Source organism: Numida meleagris, chromosome 2 (assembly GCF_002078875.1).
Source record: "Numida meleagris isolate 19003 breed g44 Domestic line chromosome 2, NumMel1.0, whole genome shotgun sequence".
Taxonomy (NCBI): Eukaryota; Metazoa; Chordata; class Aves; order Galliformes; family Numididae; genus Numida; species Numida meleagris.
Window position 1 is genome coordinate 16221435 of NC_034410.1, and position 19500 is coordinate 16240934.

The 19500-nt window shown below is 40.3% G+C and overlaps 1 protein-coding gene across 3 annotated transcripts in view; it reads left to right on the forward strand.

Annotated features, from left to right (window-relative positions):
• The window catches only part of PRTFDC1 (phosphoribosyl transferase domain containing 1), a 48757-nt gene continuing 31014 nt past the window's right edge, over positions 1758–19500 (forward strand). The window contains exons 1-3 of one of the 3 annotated variants that reach the window (XM_021388038.1): positions 1758–2014; positions 6790–6896; positions 10442–10625. In XM_021388038.1, the coding sequence (XP_021243713.1) occupies positions 1955–2014; positions 6790–6896; positions 10442–10625 (351 nt within the window). In that variant the 5' untranslated portion in view covers positions 1758–1954. Of the gene's footprint in view, positions 2015–2102; positions 2910–6789; positions 6897–10441; positions 10626–19500 lie in introns of those variants that run through there. The other 2 variants (XM_021388039.1, XM_021388037.1) reach the window with 2 other exon arrangements.

Below are 19500 nucleotides of genomic sequence, written 5' to 3' on the forward strand. Positions count from 1 at the left end.
ACAGCAGCTTTGTCTGTTATGTGATATTAACTAAATCAGATTGCATTTGCTTGATGGCAAAGGGATTCTTGCCCACCTCCAAGCGAGAAGAATCATCAGATCTTGAAAAGTGCTTGTGGGCACAAATCAGTGTTGTTTAATCCCAAAGTTTAGATGAAATATTAGAGTTTTTCTGAATAGGTCTATGAAATGTTGATATGCAATCAAAATACAAAAGTATTTAGGGATTTTGCCCATTATGAAGATCTCCTTTATATTTTGTGAAAATAACTTTATTTAATCTAGGTATGTGGGTTTGTGCAAATCTTTATATGCTCTTTATCAAATTCTCTACCTTTTCTTAAGTTTATTTTAATGCACTGTGGGTCATCTTTTTGCAGGATGCTTCAGTCTTGGTATGCAGGGATCACATCCAAGACAGACACATTCTGGAGTTGGCCTGTGTCACTTTGTAAACATGAACCTCTGTTCTTGGAAACATGTTGTCAGTTGTAGCAATAGTCAAGAGTAGATCTTTAATCCACTAAGAAGCAAACAGGTTTGACTTCACATAAGAACCAAAGTATCTATAACAAGGTCATTTTAAATTACTGTAGTACTTATCCAGACTGTAACTGTATATTCATTTACAAAAATATTCTTAACACCAGATTCCTAAGCTATTAATTGTCATTAGAAGTGATAGGATACACGTGAAAAACAACCCATGTTGGACACCAGGCTCGTGGTTTAGATACACCCATGGTGTTCTCAGGGTCCAACTGTTAAGACTTGGGGCCTCTGAGTCTTTAGGACTATATTATAGAAAGCAGTGTACAAACTAAAATGTTTTCCTGCTTGGTTGTAGTAGCTGCTCAGGTAAAAGTAAACATATTTCATTATGCCCAGGTCTGCTCTAAAACCAGCTTTTTCTTCCTTTTAATATTTTCTAGTATAGCAATGGCAGAATTCTACAACTTCTATATTTAACAGATAAATAGTGTAAATTATAACTAAATCTCACTTTTAGGAAAAGACTTTAAAAAAAAAAAAAAAAAAAAAAAAAAAAACTACCTGCAGTGGATGGAGAGGATGTTAGGATTTTCCCCAAAAGATGGGATGCAAAAAGGAAACGTAAAGGTACACAATGCTCAGAGCAACCTCAAAGATGCAAGATTCTTCTCATCTGTGAGATTGTGAAAGGACAGTGTTAAACAATTTTAGAGAAGCAGAAGAGGGAATGCAGCAGGGTGGCTCCTGTTCTGCTCCTCTTCTAATGAAAACACACAGCGTGAGAAACACTGCAGTGGGCTCAAGGCAGCAGAATAATAGAATATCCCAAGTTGGAAGGAACCCATAAGGATCATCGAGTTCAGCTCCTGAAGATGCCTCTTCCTGCAACACCTATGCAGTGGTGGGGAAGAGCACCAGCTCAGAAGTCAGCAAACACGGAAAGCAAAACTGATTAACTATTGCAACAGGGGTTTGTTGTTTGCTTGTTTTTCTCCTTCTCTAGAGCATAAGTGAAGACCTCTTAAACTGTCCGTTTAAGCCACACCACTTTAATCTTATCCACCTCGCTCATTCAGCCCGGGCCCTTTATCAGGCTCTGCCCAAATCTCCAGCACGACGCCTCGCTCCTGCCCAGCCTGCCAGCTGCGCTGCCCTCCTCAAGCTGTACGCCTGGAACGCCTTCCATCTCCTACCGCCTTTTGTAGACAAAGCTCTGCACTCGCTGCCGCTTCCTCGCTCAGAACGGCTCACATTTTAACGTATGCATCACAGCACTTCCTCTCCGAAGCGAAGGCCGCTAACGGCTGAGCACACCCCCAGCTCCGCGGCCTACTCCGAGGCGCGCCGCTCAGTCCCGGCTCCCGGCCTCTCCCTCGGCCGCCCACCTCCCGCCGGGGGCACCGACGGCCCGGCCCTGCTCGGCCCCGCCCCGCCGCAGCCCCTCGGGCGCGCTCGGAGGAAGATGGCCGGGCACGGCGGGAGCGGCGCGGCGGCGCGGGGAGGCGGAGGCCGCGGCGTTGTGGTAAATGCAAACGGTGCCGTGCCCGGCCCGGCCGCTCGGGACCCCTCCCGCTTCCCCGCCGCCCCTTCCTTCCTTCCCGCCCGCCCCACGCCGCGCTCTGCGCTCGGCCCGTCCGCTTCCCCGCTTCGCTCCCGGCCCGGCCCCGAGCCCCGCTCTTTGCTGTGGCTTTAACGAAGTGTATGGAGTAATGGAGCTCGAGGGCCGCAGAGAGCTGCTCCGGGCCCCGCCGCGGTGCCGAGCTGCCTCTGCGCGGCGCGGGCCCGGGGGGAGGCACCGTCACGTTGTTCCTCGCCCTTCTGTGGCAGGAGGAAGCGAGCACCCCAGAAACGCATTTGAGCGCTATCGGGATGAATGAATGACGTAAAAGTGAAGGAATGCACTCGTTATTCCATGGCACAAATGAAGTTATCCTATAAAACGAACACCAAGTTGAGGGTTGTCGCTGGCACCCCCTTGGGAACGCCCTCATGTTATCGCAGTGGCGGGATGTCCGCCGAGGTGCAGAGCGGCGGGCTCCGTGTGGGCGGCACTCACGCCCCGACCGCCGCTGTGCCTGGGCTGTGCTGCAGCCGCTGCCTTCTGGTGGCCTCCGCCATGGTCGGTGCCTGTTGTAACGCGGCTCAGGGTGCTGCAGCAGGGATGGACGTTCCTCACTGCACTGACTTTGTGTCTTTGTGCCTTTTGCTTGGTACCCTTCCAAAAACCAACCAGAAGGAAGGTAGCACAGTGTGATTTGATTTGCGTTTACAAAACACGTATTTTGCTTGGTGCTCAGCTCTCTTACTTCGTACCAATGCAGAACCCAGCTCTTTGTTACTTTAAGGGAAGAGCTGCGCTTAGCCCCTCATGTGTGCCCACGTTGTTGGACAACAAAGCCAGCAGTGTTCCTCCGAAGGTAGCTCAGTAGAATTTCTCCATTTTCTCTCTTCTGCCTCAAAGGAAGCCTTTCAGACCTTGCCATGTCTTTGTATTCTTACTTGTGTACATTCGACCAGCTTTGTGGAGACTCACCAAGGAATTTCTGCTGGGCTGCTTGAACTTGCCAAATGTGAACTTAAGAAATAGCTGCTTCTTTCACTGTATGTTTTTTTTTTTTTTTTTTACACAGTTGTGTACCGATATAATTAATATCCGTGTTTATTTATCTGGTCAAAACAATCAAAAATTTTCCTTAGATTTTTCAAGGATTAAAGCCAGAAGTACTCACTGCACTTTGAGTACTGTTTTTGGTTTTGGGCCCCTCATCACAGGAAAGACATTGAGTCCCCAGAGCATGTCCAGAGAAGGGCAACACAGCCGATGAAGGGTCTGGAGCACAAGTCTTACAGGGAGTGGCTGAGGGAACTGGGTTGTTCAATCTGGAGAACAGAGGGTCAGGGGATATATGATCACTTTCTACAACTGCCTGAAAGGAGGCTGTGGTGAGGTGGGGGTCGGCCTCTTCTCCCAGGTAACAGCAATAGGATGAGAGGGAATGGCCTCAAGTTATTCCAGGGGAGGTTCAGGTTGGATGTTAGGAAAAATTTATTCTCAGAAAGAGTGGTAGTGCATTGGCATGGGCTGCCCAGGGAGGTGGTGGAGTCACCGTTCCTGGAGGTGTTCAAGAACTGTGTAAATGTGGCACTGAGGGACGTGGTTCAGTATGCACGGTGGGGATGGGTAGATGGTTGGACTAGATGATCTCAGTGGTCTTTTCCAACCTTAACGATTCTGTGATTCTATGTTGAATTGTATGATTCTAAGTTGAATTTAATTTGAGATTGCCGTTTTTTGATACTGAGGGTAATCACACAGTTCACAAGCAGAATACTCATCAAAATTGGCAGTTACCTGAAAATTGTCCTATAGTATTTCACTGTGATTAGCTTTGGGGTAAATCAGATTTTCTAAGGCTTATTATTGGGAAATGTCAGTTTAAAAGAAAGTAGACTATGGAATGAGCTTCTTATATTACAAAGTAATTTATTAGAAAGTACATATGTATTTAGTCTCATTTGTCAATTGCCAGGGGGCACTTGTAAATAAGAACTTCTTTATTCTTGTTTTTCATTCCTGAGAACCAGAAGGGTAGGTAAAAGCATAAAGATTTCATGCTGATGCTGTTTCAGAAAGGACAGTTTGTAACTTGAGTAAAAGCTGTCGGTTTGTATGAATTCTGAAGCAGTTTCAATTCATTTAGTTTGATGTTGTGCACCAAGCTTAAAAACATGTAGTTTGATGAGAAAGATGCCTGAATAAGTGATACTCTCAGGGATTCTTAGTGATTGCTTAGAGCTCTTATGTAATTCAAATCACTACCTGAAATTGTTTCCTTTTATGTTAAAGTACTTCTGTGCAGAACCATGCCAGACAGTTCATTGCTACAAAATATTTAAAAAGTGTCAGCCACCACTATGTCCTGTGAGGAAAGATAGGAAAATAGGCTTCCCAGGCCTTCCGCAGCAGTGTTTTAGAAGCAGGATTTGCCTCATTAAAATTCTTGCCGAGGAGTATATTTATACTCTCCTGTTTCTGTGGAAACGAGGAACATAACTAAATAACTTTTTTTCCAGTGTGTAGTCTCAAGACTTGTGTAAGTCAGGAAAAGCTTTCATTGATTCCAGTGATCTCTGAGTCATGCTCTTTATGTGCAGACATGCTGTTTGCCAACAAGGCTTTTTTTTTTTCTTTCTTTCTTTTTTTTTTTTTTTGATACAGAAGCTATTGGGCAGAGCTAAGAACACCTGACGGTATGGGCGTCTGTAGCTGTCCATGGATGTGCAATAACACCCAACCAAACAAAAATCCATGAGATGTAGCATTGTTGTCGTGCAGCACTAGACAGGACTGTGGGTAACTTCAACAGGACTACAAATGTGGAGGAACAGCTCAGTACTGAGTATGTCGTGTTAGCCTAGGTATTTTTGAGTCATGGTTTGTTGCTCTACTAGATGCAATTGTAAGCAGAGATTCATTTCAGTGACAGGCATTTAAAAGTCATGTTTAGCAGAAATGCCATGAAGAGGTGCATTTCTCAAAGGCAAGCCGCTCGCCGTTTTTCCTGCTAACCAGTGTTCACATGGTCAAGGAGAAGACCATAAGTTACTCAAGGAACATGACTGCAAAGAAAACCTGTTAGGTGTCACTTTATTCTGAACCATAAGATCATAGAATGGCTTGGGTTGGAAGAGACCTTGAAGCCCATCCAGTTCCAGCCCTCTGCTGTGGACAGGGTTGGCATCCACCAGATCCTGCTGCACAGGGCCCCATCCAACCTGGCCTTGATCATCTCCAGGAATGGGACACTCACAGCTTCCCTGGGCAACCTGTGCCAGTGTCGCATCACCCTCTAAGTGAAAAATTTTCTCCTAATATCTAATCTAAATCTCCCCTCTTTTAGTTTAAAACCATTCCCTCTTGTGTACACTATCTACCTATGTGAATTTTCAGTCTTCTTCCTTCTTATAAGCTCCCCTTAACTACTGGTTGGCCATGGTAAGGTTCTCTTCTCCAAGCCAAACAAGCCAAGCTCTCTCAGCCTTTCTTCTTAACAGAGGTGCTCTAGCCCTCTGATAATCTTCATGGCTCTCCTCTGAACCTCTCCAGCAGTTCCAGATCTTTCTTGTGCTGGGATCCCAGACCTGGATGCAGTACTCCAGATGGGGCCTCACAAGGGCAGAGTAGAAGGGGAAGATCACCTCCCTCACTCTGATGGCCATCCCTCTTTTGATGCAGCCCAGGATACTCTTGGCCTTCTGGGCTGCAAGTGCACACTGTTTGCTCATGTCTAGCTTTTCATCCACCATAATCCCTAAGTCCTTCTCCTTAGGGCTGCTCTCTATGGGTTCTTCTCCCAGTCTGTACACGTGTCTGTACAGACTGGAATCTGTGTACTAATACTGAAGCGAAACTTGATAACATTTTGAACCTACACAATTCATGCAGAATCGTGGAAACTATTGATGAGGAGTTGTAGCTCTTTGTTTTTCTTAGAAATCTACTGCTAACTTTGCCTGTTGACTGATTTTTGCCTTACATAATCTCTACTATCATTGTATTTTCCTGACTGTTGTATTCTGATAGTTATTAAGCTAATGTGTATTAAATCTTAAAATATTTTTTGCTGTAAGTGTGTGGGTTTACAAACTAGCTGATATTGAGGTGACACATGAACACTTGGTAGTAGTTTATCTTTGGTGACTTATTTAAATTAGGAACCTTGCCTTTGGCAAGACATAGAGTCTTTCACTGATTTGTATGAATACAGTCCATGAACCACATCATTTACTCTATACTGTTGTGTCTGTAGAATATGTGACTTTAAATTACTTCTAAAACAGAAATTCATGGTTTTAATTTATGATTTTATAACTTCTAAGCCCACTGTCTGAAAATGCCTTTGGAGAGTCCTTTCTTTCTGTTAATCTTACATTTGCATTTCCAGTTTGCAAGTAGTAAGAAACTTAGACTGGCTGCTAGTTTAGTATTATTTCCCCTCTATATCTAGCTGTTTGTAATTTCAAGTGAATTTTCCCATGTTCAATGGAGAAACAAAACAAATCCAACCCACTATCATTTAATTTCTGAGGAATACTAGAAGCAAAATAATGAGTAGAAAAAATGAAATAATAACTTCTGATTACATAGTTTTGAAGTTTATTATTTATGTGTCAGCATATATGGAAGAGTGTGTGTCATTCTATTATTTCGGTACGGTGTACTAACCAATGAATTTATATCAGTTATATACTGTCCAACACCATGAGGTATTCCTAACAGTATTATTTAATACTCAGATTTCAGACAGTTGGCCTGGATACAGTCTGGATTTGTTCACTTATCCACAGCACTACTATGGAGACCTGGAATATGTGCTTATTCCTCATGGCATTATTGTTGACAGGTATGTGTGGCTTGCTTGCTACTAAATAAACACTTTGGTCTGTATTATTATTCTTTTCTTTTGTAAAGCATGTCATCCACAGACAGTGTGCATATAAAACATTTGTCCTAATATATTGTATTATAAATTTATTTGTGTAATTTGAGAAGTAAAAATACTGCTTGACAGTTAAGAAATACTAGACTTGTTGCCTCTTGCAACTCATTGTGATATTTGTTTCACCTAGTTTCTTATTTGGACACTGAATGGTACAGGGTTCCCACAAAAAAGAGAATGTGATAATGTAGTGACACTGGTGCTGAAGTGTAAAGGGTACAAGAGGGATGAACCAGCATGAGAAGGACAAGTACAAAGCTCTGCACATAGTAGTATTTGAATGTTCCTCTTGCACCCTGCCTTACGTTTTTAACATAAAAAGAGAGAAAATAATCATCTGAGTACAACTTTGAGAATTCCCTAGTACAAGTTGTTAATGTAGACTAACTTAATCGTTCCAGGCTGTACCACTGACTTCTGTCATTTCAGCGGTGTTTATAGCTAGCCAGCCTAGGAGGAAAGTGTGGAGTGGGCTGTTTGTGCCAAAAGCTACATTTGAAGAGTGACAGTGGGAAAGCTTGGTCAACCATCATGCTGCCTAGTATTAGTTCCTGTATGCTCTCAGTGTATGCATCCATGGTGCTTTGATATTTGTGGTAGTCCAACTCAGTGTTCATACTCAGATATTATTTTGATATACTGTTAAAAATCTTTTCAAAAAGTTACAAAATGGAAATGGTAATTTTTAACATAGTATTGGGAACGTAGAATCATGGACTCATTTAGATAGGAAAAGACTGATAAGATCATCTAGTTCAACCAATCGGAGTGGATTTTCATGGGATATTTTTAACCTGCTGCTTTCTACCTTTCGCGTTTAAACAGCAAGATGCAAGTATTGAAATTGTTGGAACTCCTTGAAAGAAGATTGTAAACATCCATCAGAAGGAAGAGTAATAACTCCTATATTTGTTTTAAACACAAGCTTTATTTCATCACCTTTTCAGCTACCATTGTGTTGAATTTTTTGTCTTTTTTGTTTAAGGTCAACTGACTCTTAATTTGTCTTTTTAAATAAATATGTTACTACTTCATTTCTTGTGGGATTCACTATAAATTTGTCTGAATTCCAGTGTTTTTTTTTTTTTTATTTTTACTCCAGCAAAATGAATTCCACTGTCTTTTTGTACTCTTCCAGAAAAGACTTGTTCTGTTCTAATGGAAAAGGAAACAGAATTGAATATACTGTGACCATGCAAAATTTTCATGTAGGAAGAAGGCTCAGCAGTTGAGAAAATTATCTTGTCTCCTTACATAGGTTTAAAAACTGGCGTGTTTTTACTGAGTACATTTTTGTCTTCTCTGGAGTTCATACTCTTTTAAAATACTAACAGAAAGAACATAAATAAGTATCATCAGAAAAATGGTTTTTCTGAATAAAAAGTTTCCCCCATGATTCTCAGACTTGTTAAGAGATGATAAAAACTATTTTACCAGAAAAGTGAAAAAATTTTACTAATCTTGATCCATACTTCAGTAAAAATAATTACATATTTAAGGTCTAACAAGATGATCTAATGAGGCTGTCTGTTTTCTGAATCTAAAAAATATGAATTGTTGCTTTACAGAATTTTCTTGAACATTACAAAGACGTGAAAATGATGTGTTGGCTCGTAACTAGTCTATTACCCTCAATTTAGTGTTTGTTCTTCTCTGGTACGTGCATATGTGTAGATTTCACTCAAGTTGAACGTATTTATATAGGGGCAGACACATTTCTTAATTATTGGAGGTAGAGAAAAACTGATCATGAAAGATACAGGATAAATTATGAGATTTATCTGTTGGTAGATTGCATCTTGTCAAGAAGTGCATTCTTATTGAATTGAAATTGAATTCAGCCCAGAAGGCCAACTATGTTCGGGGCTGCATTAAAAGAGGAGTGGGAGCAGGGAGAGGGAGGTGATTGTCCCCCTCTACTCAGCTCCTGTGAGGCCCCATCTGGATGGAGTACTGCATCCAGGCCTGGGGCCTCCAGCACAAGAAAGACACAGAGCTCTCGGAACGGGTCCAGAGCAGGGCCACCAAGATGATCAGAGGGCTGGAGCACCTCTCCTATGAAGGTTGAGGGAACTGGGCTTGTTTAGCTTAGAGAAGAGAAGGCTCCGGGAAGACCTCACTGTGGCCTTCCTATAATTGAAGGGAGCGTATAAAAAGGAGGGGGAACGATTGTGAGGGTGGATAGCGATAGGACAAGGGGGAGTGGTTTTAAACTAAGACAGGGGAGATGTAGGTTAGATATTAGGAGGAAGTTTTTCACACAGAGGGTGGTGACGCACTGGAACAGGTTGCCCAGGGAGGTTGTGGATGCCCCGTCCCTGGAGGCATTCAAGGCCAGGCTGGATGTGGCTTTGGGCAGCCTGGTCTAGTGGTTGGTAACCCTGCACACAGCAGGGGAGTTGAAACTAGATGATCATTATGGTCCTTTTCAACCCAAGCCATTCTATGATTCTATGAATCTATGAATCTACTAATCTAATTCAGAGACCTATCAAAAAACTTTCCAGAAAAAAGTCTCTACAGAAAATAATCCACTGAGTTGTTCTTGCTCAGAACATGAAATGACATTTTTCAGTTTTCTGTTGATCTCTGTTTTTACCTCTCGCAGTGACCAGGTATTTGTTTTAGATCTATAATACTCTCTGCATTGTTCTTTAGAAATGAAAGCTATTTGAGATGAGCACTCAAGTTTATTGTTTTCATCTTGAAAAATTCTGTACGACTGAGTTGCAGAAATGTTGTGTCTTTTGGTTTCAATCTGCCACATCTTGTTTGCAATGCAAAATTACTGAAGAGAAGGCCCTGCAAGTGCAGGTTAATTGGGACATAACCTTGATTATTCTCATGTGCGTGACCCAGAACAAGTCACTTACCCTGCACTCTACATAAAATTTTTGTTCATGATATATGTCTTCATAATACTTGCTAATATTTTTATTAAAATTGTAGTTGTAGCATCTTCCAAAGCCTGTCAGTTTGAAATATTTTAAATAATTCTCCTCCCTGTCTTTCACTTGATATAATGTTCTCAGGTAGTAAATAAAATAATCAGGTATTTCATTTTACAGAAATAATTTATCTTGAAGTTTCCTGCAAGGTAAAACTGAATGCAGTGTTTTATGTATTACTCTGAAGTCTCTGAAATGCTTATGAATTCAGCACACGGTGAGATGTGTTATTCATTTTTATATAATTGAGGAATTAATAGATTGATGCTTATCCAGTTTGATTCACGCGCTTTGCATCTTGCATCCAGTCTGCGTATCTCCCCGTGGTGGACTTCATTCAATCCCATTCAAATCAAGTCAAGATGCTCAAGCAGACTGTAGGCCATGCAATATTTTCATTATTCTATTTCTTTGTAACCATTCAGAAAGCAAATCATAAACCTGGAGAACACACATCTAATGTTATTTTTTCTTTTTTTCTTTTTTTCTTTTTTGCCCCAGGACTGAACGATTGGCTAAAGATATTATGCAAGACATTGGAGACAATGATATTGTGGTTCTCTGTGTACTCAAAGGTGGCTACAAGTTCTGTGCTGATCTTGTGGAGCACATTAAAAATCTCAGCAGAAATTCAGAAAGGTTCATCTCCATGAAAGTCGATTTTGTTAGACTGAAAAGTTACCACGTAAGTCAACAACCACTTGTATGTTCATAATAAGTAGTGGACTTTCATAATTGTGATTTTGTTTATTATACGAAAAAAGCTTTGCAAAATCTTTTTGTTTCAAAATGTTTTTTGTGATTTTTTTTTCTGAAATATTTGTTCATGGCCCTGTATACTTTATGAATAGTTTGAGTGATGGTATGAAGCATCCTCAAACTGTATTTTTGATTCAGTCTGTCATCACTCTTGGACATAAAATTATTCAAGTTCCCATTCCTGTAAAATGTCTACGTGTTGTTTGTTCTTGAAATCCTCAACAGTTCTGTTAAGTTTATGTCATGTTACTTCATTTTCCATTCCCCAAATCCCTCCGCTGTCGGCATAACTTCAAGAAAACAAATTTCTGCCATATTCTAAATGTTTAATGCTAAGTAAATGAAGTGCTTTATTCTTCATAACATGCAGTTTACATGGAAGCAAAATATACCACTAGATGATGATAGTGCTTTAGAAGAAAATGAAATAAGATGTTGAACCAAATGCAGTGCTGAGGCAAGGTTGAAGACTTCCTGTTATCTTCTGAAGAAGTTATGCAGTAATGATTCATTCGTTTCCATGGGGCAGTGATAATGAGATGGCCTGCATCTTATTAGAGTGTGTGATTACAATTTCTATTTGCATAAGCTGTACATATTTATATTCCACCTCGTAGTTCACACTCATAGTGAGGGAGCATTTCTAGAAGTTGTCTTAGAAACGTCTGAGGAAGTACACCAAATACATGGAGTGATTTCTCTCTGAGCACAAATGCAACTTGCGGAGTCCAGGAGCTTCCACAATACTTCTATGTCCTTTCCACAGGCAGAGGCTGATCGGTAGGCATTTTGCTCTGCCCTCAATGACCATAAGCTTTTCCTAATTTTTACAAATCCAACCCATTTTTTTTTTCTATCATAGGAGAGAAGAGTATGAGAGCCTTTTGTCTCCATTTGGTTAGAGTTTGGTCCTCTGTTTCAAGAATTAGTAAGGTTTGTGAAGGACATGTGCAATACAAAGACTGTACAGTACAATTTCCAGTTATTTAGCAGTATTATGGAACTAATTAATAAATTAGAATATTAGATTAGTCTCATATGAAGGCACATAGAAATTATACTAGAATTTTCTTTGGCGTGGTAATGACAGCACTTCAGTAGTACTACTTGGAGAGTAATACAGTAATTTAAACTGTTTTGTGATTTGTTGTTTTTTTTTTTTACATTAAAGGTAATGCCTGTGGTTTTCCTATTGAGTTTTCTCTTGACCAGTGTGAAGATACCACAGTTTTAAAATTTCTTTTCTGGGTGACAAGTCAACTCTTATTAGCAATGCTAACCCATAATCCTTAAGTGACAGGAGACGTATACTACAAAAGTTTGGAAATCTTCACATCATTACTTAAGAATTAAAGTAACAGCATGGTATATAAAACTGAAACTGCAAAACAAATTTGGGCATACAGGATGTAATCATCAAGGCTTCGTCCTGGATGATCCTAGCATTTGATGGCTGTGGATATTTTGGGTGCTTCAGCAGGAAGTTAACTCCTTCCCTAGAACTACTGATTGCATCTAATTTCTAGAAAATAAATCTTTCTCATAAGTGCTTCCCAACAGATGTCAGAGACTGAAACTATTCTTGATTGGAACACAACTGTCCTTGGAGCAGTGCTTGATGTCTGCCTTGTCTGAAGAAGCTGAGCAGTACTGGAGTATAAATTCAAAATGACATTAATGTTTGTGGGTTCATTCAGTGGGTGATCCGTAGTTGTAACGCTGACGAAAGTACCACAACGTGCCGTCCTTTGTATTGTGAGCTACAGCTGTGCCCAGTTCAGTTGCAGATAAGGATATTTTCTCTGAAATTTCATATCATAGCCCCATGCAACAGAGCTCTGGTCAGAACACTGGAGCTGTTACTAGTTTGAATGACTCTGTCTCCCAGCTTTGTATGAGACTCCTAAACCCTTCATGTCAGTTTATTCTGTAATAGAATACCCACAGTGATTTATACTTCAATTTGAGGCAAATAATTACAGTTTTAGGAGTAAAACTCCATGTGAAGTCTCGAAGCATTACCAATTCCATTCATTTCCTTCCTTTTGCCTTTTCTGTTTTGCTTTCTGTGAAGACTTATTATTACTCTTGACTCATTTTTTTCTGTTTTTATCTCTCTTTCATTTTACAAACATAGTCCTTTTCATGTATTTTATCCTGATTCCTTTTACTAACTGCTCTCTGTTTCTCTCTAAAGGGAATCCTGCTGCTCTCAATGTACTTCTTTCAGATAAGTCTCCTTTCTCTCCCCTCCAGCTGTTTAAAACCAACAACTAACTTCAACTCAGATTCATGGGATTTTTTGAATTGTCTCATTCCAGCTGCAGTACTGAAAGGTTAGTCAACTTTTAGGGGTCGTACTTTAAATAGGAGAGTTCCTGATTTAACTGAGTAGCAAAAATGGGCTATAATTGTGAGCTAAAGTCAGATGTTGGCATCACTGAAAATATCATTAAACTTCTTCGTGCAAATGAATTGACTTTTCTAAAAGCATATTACATTTAAGTTCTCTGGGTATTGGCAATATGAGTAGCTGCTTGTGCTTCTAGAATCAGGATGGTTATATTTGGTTTAGGAGGTATTGAAATATGTTCCTTAGCCTGATTATTTTTATGAGAAAAATTCCCATGTTTTGCAAGTCTTTTCTTGTTTCAGGACCTCATTGACGTGTCAGTTTACTGAATTTTGTTTAGATATAAAAGTAATATGGGAAAACACTGTTAGTTTATTACTTTCAGAAGTCCAACGTAAGAAACTGTAGCTTAAAATTATTATTGTTTATGTTCTTAAAATCTATGTTAGAAAAATTAATTATTTCTTTGTAAGTGGTATATTTCTGCATCTACAGGTACAAACTTTGCTTACAAATTAAGCACACCTAATTTTTTCTTTACTGATCTACACCTGAGCTTGTAAGTTTCTGTCCACATGTATAAACTTCCTAGCTATCCATACTGCATCATTTTAGCATTCTGGTAGAAAAAAAAAAAGAGATCTAAAGAAATGGAAAAACATGGTTCAGTTTCTATAGGAAGTAAAAACATGCTTTCAGACAAGGCTGCAATCTGTGCATTTGGTTACAAAGATTCTGTTGAAGGTTTAAGAACCATTATGTCTAATGGGTAGACAGAGAAGAACTAAAGTAGTCCTCTCCTGAAATACGATGCAGGTATGGGTAAGCTGCGTGCGAAGTTTTAGGGGAAAACAATGTGTTCTGGAAACACTGATAGAATCTGGCAACATCTTATATACCAAGTTGTAAGAGATTGGATTTGAATGTAACATAAGTTAGGAACAGGGACTTTTGAGTGGAAGAGTAAAATCTAATCTGAGTGGTGCCGTTGATGTGTTAGAAGGAAGGGATGCCATCCAGAGGGATCTTGAGAAATGCAAAAGGTGGGCCTGTGTGAACCTAATGAGGTTCAAAATAGCAAAGTGCAAGGTTTTGCACTTGAGTCAGAGTAATCCCAGATACGTATACAGACTGGGAGAAGAACTCCTTGAGAGTAGCCCTGCGGAGAAGGACCTGGGGGTCCTGGTGGATGAAAAACTGAACATGAGCCAGCAGTGTGCTCTTGCAGCTTGGAAGGCCCATGGTATCCTGGGCCCCATCAGAACAGGGGTGGCCAGCAGGGAGAGGTCGGTGATTGTCCCTTTCTACTCTGCCCTCGTGAGGCACCATGTGGAGTACTGCATCCAGATCTGGAGCCCCCAGTACAGGAAAGATGTGGAGCTGTTGGAGAGGGTCCAGAGGAGGGCCATGAAGATGATCAGAGGGCTGGAGCACCTCCCCTACAAAGACAGGCTGAGAGAGCTGGGCTTGTTCAGCCCAGAGAAGAGAAGGCTGCAAGGAGACCACATTGCCGCCTTCCAGTATTTAAAAGGGGATTATAAACAGGAGGGGAATCAACTTTTTACAAGGGTAGACAGCAATACAATGAGGGGGAATGGTTTTAAACTCAAGGAGGGAATGTCTAGATTGCATGTCAGGGGAAAGTTCTTTACAGAGAGATGTGAAGGCTGGAACAGGCTGCCCAGAGAGGCTGTGGATGCTCCATCCCTGGAGGTGCTTGAGACCAGGTTGATGGGGTCCTGGGCAGCCTGGTGTAGTAGCAGATCTGGAGGTTGGTGGCCCTGCCTGTGTCAAGGGGGTTGTAACCTGATGATCCTTGAGGCCCTTCCAACCCAAGCCATTCTGTGATTCTGTGATTCTATTATTCTGTTATTCTATGACTGTATGATTCAATATTCAATTTCACCGTACTGATGTTTTTTTCCTGAGTGATCACTCCTACACAGGCACCATCTCTGTTATTTTGAACTTGCATAGTGCGCTTCTGAAAGAGGATAGATGCATTGTGACAGTCAGATTATATATCATAGTTACAAATTCCATGTCAAGCAAAGATTATTACAGAATATTGATCTGTCTTCCATATAGTGCCTATGGATTCTAGAAGTGCATTTTTCATCTTCTGGTGGCAAGAAGATAGTGTTGAAAGTCATCCTGAAAAAATATGAATGAACTTCAAAGGAGTGTTGTTTGCTAGTTTGGAGGAAACTTGTAGAGGATTATGTGGACTGAGCCAATTCATGTAATCCTTTAAATTTAGTACATTATTTATAGTTTCCAGAACATAACTAATAAAGAAAAATAGCCTTGAATTGTAATCCGTGCACAATGGTTCCATTGAAGCCGCTTCACAAACAAATCCATTGATATGATCTGTTTCCTCTTCAGCCTCCAGTTGTTTGAAATATATTTACAACTGTTGGTTATTAATCTTGGCATAAACAGGCCCATTACTGCTGCAAAATTCTGAAAACAAGCAACAAAACAGTCATTGTTTAGTAGAAATCTGAATGTTTTTGTCTATATGAGGCCACTTCAGTAAATAGTTTTGCTAAAATGCTCTACTGTAGGAGTAAGGAAACAGAGGATTTTATAATGAGTAAGTTGAAAGCTAGTTAGTAAAAGTAGTAAAATAGTTTATTTTTCTGCCATGTAGCTTTACTTCTCATACGCCATTATTAAATACTAAGATTTTGAAAAACACAGCAGCATGAGACATCAGACTGTAACCACTGTGTACAGTGTATGTCCATTCTTTGCTTAATGACCTATTTCTACTCAATATAATTTTATTGTATGGAACTTTTTTTTTAAGTGTGAACTTCACATTCATACCTGAAAACATTATATTGTAATCTATGCCCTAAAAAAGCAAGTAACTTCTTAATGATTTTACTCCTGCAGCAACAGAAAAGAAACAACTAAGTGCATTGCTTGGATTTAGTGATTTGCATCCAGTCCCCAAACTCTTCAGCAGCGTTGTGATGATTGTTTGTCTCCGTACCTACGTGCTGTGAAAACACAGCTTACGATCTCCTGAGAAAAACACGTGTCCCGAGATGAAAGGGAATCTGCAGCAGTTCTTGTAGTTAGTTACAGGCTTTCTCTTGGGCAAGTTGTGAATTCCCTTTATTTTGCTTCATTCGCACAATTTAGCTGATGATCATTTCATCTTCCTCAATGTTAAGTAGCCATGGAAGAATTAGAAGTTAGAGCCTACCTGCTGGAATGAATTCCTTTGAACTTCAAGGCCAAATTTTTGCAATAATTCCACAGGATTGGACTCCATATTATCTCCAAAAGATCAATTTGATGGGTAAATGAATAGCTCCAGTGTAGGAAAAATGGGCTTTATTTATCTAACTTGGAGAGAGGTTGTGCGTGTACTACACGTAAAGCAATAATAATTTTCTAAACTTTTTTCAGGTGCACAGCTCGTGATCTGTATGGTAGACACTGAACACCCGTACAGAGATAAAATTTTGCAACATTGTATACTTTTAGAAGGTAATTGGCAACAAAAATGTCTTTAGACTACAGAAGCTACCAGCGTTACAGCTATGGACTTAAGTTATAGCTGTGCTGAGAAATGTGTTCTAGTGACCATAGACAGTGCTGCCAGATAGATGTCTGCCCTATGGGCAAGCGAAACATGGGATTCTTGGGACTAGAATTCTACTGCAAGCATTGCCAAAGTGATCTTGTCTTGATGCACTTTTCCACGGATAAAATTATATTTGGATCCTCAAGTAGTAGTATCTTTTTGAGTAAAAGCTCTGTGAAATGCTCAGACTTGTGAAAACTAATGAGTAAAAGGTCCTTTAGAGATCCAAGCTGAAGATAATACCAAGTCTTCAGCAGGCACTAAAGCTGTCTCTGCATTTCTGGTGGATTTCATTATATTCTGAAACTTCATGAGACCTGAGGTGGTTAATGAGACGAGGAACAGTGGAAACAGATCATATTTTGTGCAGAGAGAATGTTTGAAGTGCTAGAATTCACAGCCCTCCAAACTCCTCCAATCTGTGTCCAAATGTTCATTTTCCCAGTGTTAAGATTTGTTTAAAAACAGAAGGATTTTCTTGAGGGAAACAAAAACCACTTTGAGTTGCAGCAGTGTCTTACTGCAAAGTGTCAGCCTCAGAGACACTCAGAGAAATAACTGAACAAGTGTTAGTAGTGAAAATTTTCCCAAAAGCTTGTTCTTGCAACTGGCTGGGTAATTACAAAAAAAATCATGAGAGGCATGTCAGCCCAATTGACTAAAATGTGCTAGATATATCCGTGTCACACCAGGTATGGATAGTTCTTAGTTTGGTGTAAAAACTAAGACTCTGGAAATGGGCCTTTCTTCTGACTGCAGCTGCACTGACTCGAGCAGTGACAGTCTCCTGTTATTCTTCACTGGATGTGGTGCCCTCGTGCCGGTCACGTTTGCCAGCTCAATTTCTTCTGAGGACAGCTCAGCCTGTTTCAGCCCACGTGAGAGTGGTTACCAGAAGCTTCCCATCTGAACTGCTCCGGCCAGCTAGGTCCACTTCTAATGAACCGGCTGCACATGAGTATCTCAGCCTGCTAGCAGCCCCTGCCAGAGGGAGTTACCAGCAGCTGGGACAGCTGGTGAGCGGTAAGTTGCATAGCCAGCACCGCTCCAGCTGGAGGCATAGGTCTGCCCGTAGTCTGGGATCCTCCGCACTAGGGGTGAAGCTTCAGACCCCACCACTCCTTCATCTGAAATGAACTTCAAAGGGAGTATGTATCAACCCTAATTGCTTTTAGAGAGCCAGCCTACATTTCCTGATGCTCCAAGGCCAGATGGAGAAAGATCTACTGTACGTAATAAAAAGCGATCCGAAGACTCAGTGTCGTGATCTGGGGGTGGATGCTCTCCTAGGCATCCACAGCTCCATTCAATTTGATTGCAGAGCTGTGAGATATGAGAGCTTAAAGCCATCACTTGCTCAAGGCTGTCACGAATGTAAGAAGAAATAAAGTGTTTCTGATGGATTTTAATTAAAACATACGGCATTTCCTGTTGGACACTGCTTACAGGTCAAGTGTTAGTGATAATCTAAGTGGGCGCTGATTTGTGGGTGTAGTTCAAGAAAGGTCATTACAAACCTATGGTACAGGCAGTTTATCAAGCTCATCTATAATGTAAAACTTGCTCATAGAGAGGTGATCTCTGTAACTTTATGCATCAGATAATACACCTACACACCACTTAAATATGTTAGCACCATCTGAATTCTTGGGGATTTTTTTAAAGTATGAGTAAGTGTTTCAGTGATTCACAAATAAAAGATTCAGGGGAACCAAACAGATCAGCCGGCGGAGAGCTGAGTAGGAAGCAGCCTGATTGCCATGGGGACAGAATGGGAACAGATGTGGTAGTGAAGGCAAGGTTGTACTGAGCTCTTCAGCACTATCAAAATACTGTGTTAAGGAATTTATGAGACCCATTAATGCTAGTAGTTGCCTTCCTTCTCAGGAAACTTCATTTTTAGCCATTGTTCCCTGCTTAGCTACTGCCTTCCTTTATAGTGCTTTGTGATTTTTAGCTGTGGAGTTCTTTCTATCTGAAAAAAAAATATATATATATATATACTTTTCAGGTAATGTGGGGTCTATATTCTGTTCTGCTGGACTTCAGATCTAATGCAAACTCCTTGAGAGATTTTCTCTAATCTTTCTGGAGAAATTTGTCTCCCCCAGGGGCCATGTTTTCCTAACAAGCTGTAATGTTTTTCTTTTGAAAAATGTTTCCCAAATTGAAAAAAAAAACTTTTAGATAACACTGTGTCAGAGAGGGTACAGCTACTATGTATAAATGAAGTTTTAGATCTGAAGTTCATTTTTCTCAACTTTTTTAATATGTTTTCTTCATGAGCTTAAATCTTTGGTATTTTTCAGCAATCCAGCCTTCTGGAACATCTTGACATTTGAGACTGTGGATGTTTTTTAAATTGTTCAGTTTTAGAACAGATTCAAAGCATCAAGGGATATCATTTAAAATCATTAAGAAGTCATCTTTACAAAGAGTTAGATTCTGAACTTCCCCTGGATACAATATTTGTTGTAAAGCAGCGGTTTGCTGCAAAGCCTAAAAAATTGAAATTTAGTCTTAATAAAATATTTTGTTTCACATTCTGCCAAAAAATATAGCAAGCTACTGCTAAATGATGACATTTGCAACAATACTATATGTCATCAATAGGAGAGACCGTATTTTCAGGCTGCTTCAGGATGTCTAGTGACAGGGAGATAGGCACTTACCTATACAAAATGTCCAGAACGTAATGGCTGCTACTCCTGTTGTACAAATAAGATCTGGCAAGACTGAAAGTACCTTGACATGTTTATGCATTGGCAAAGTATCACCTTGATTTACTTATTTGGATGCTAATAATACCATTTAGTGTGTGGTTTTTTAAATTAAGATCTGAAA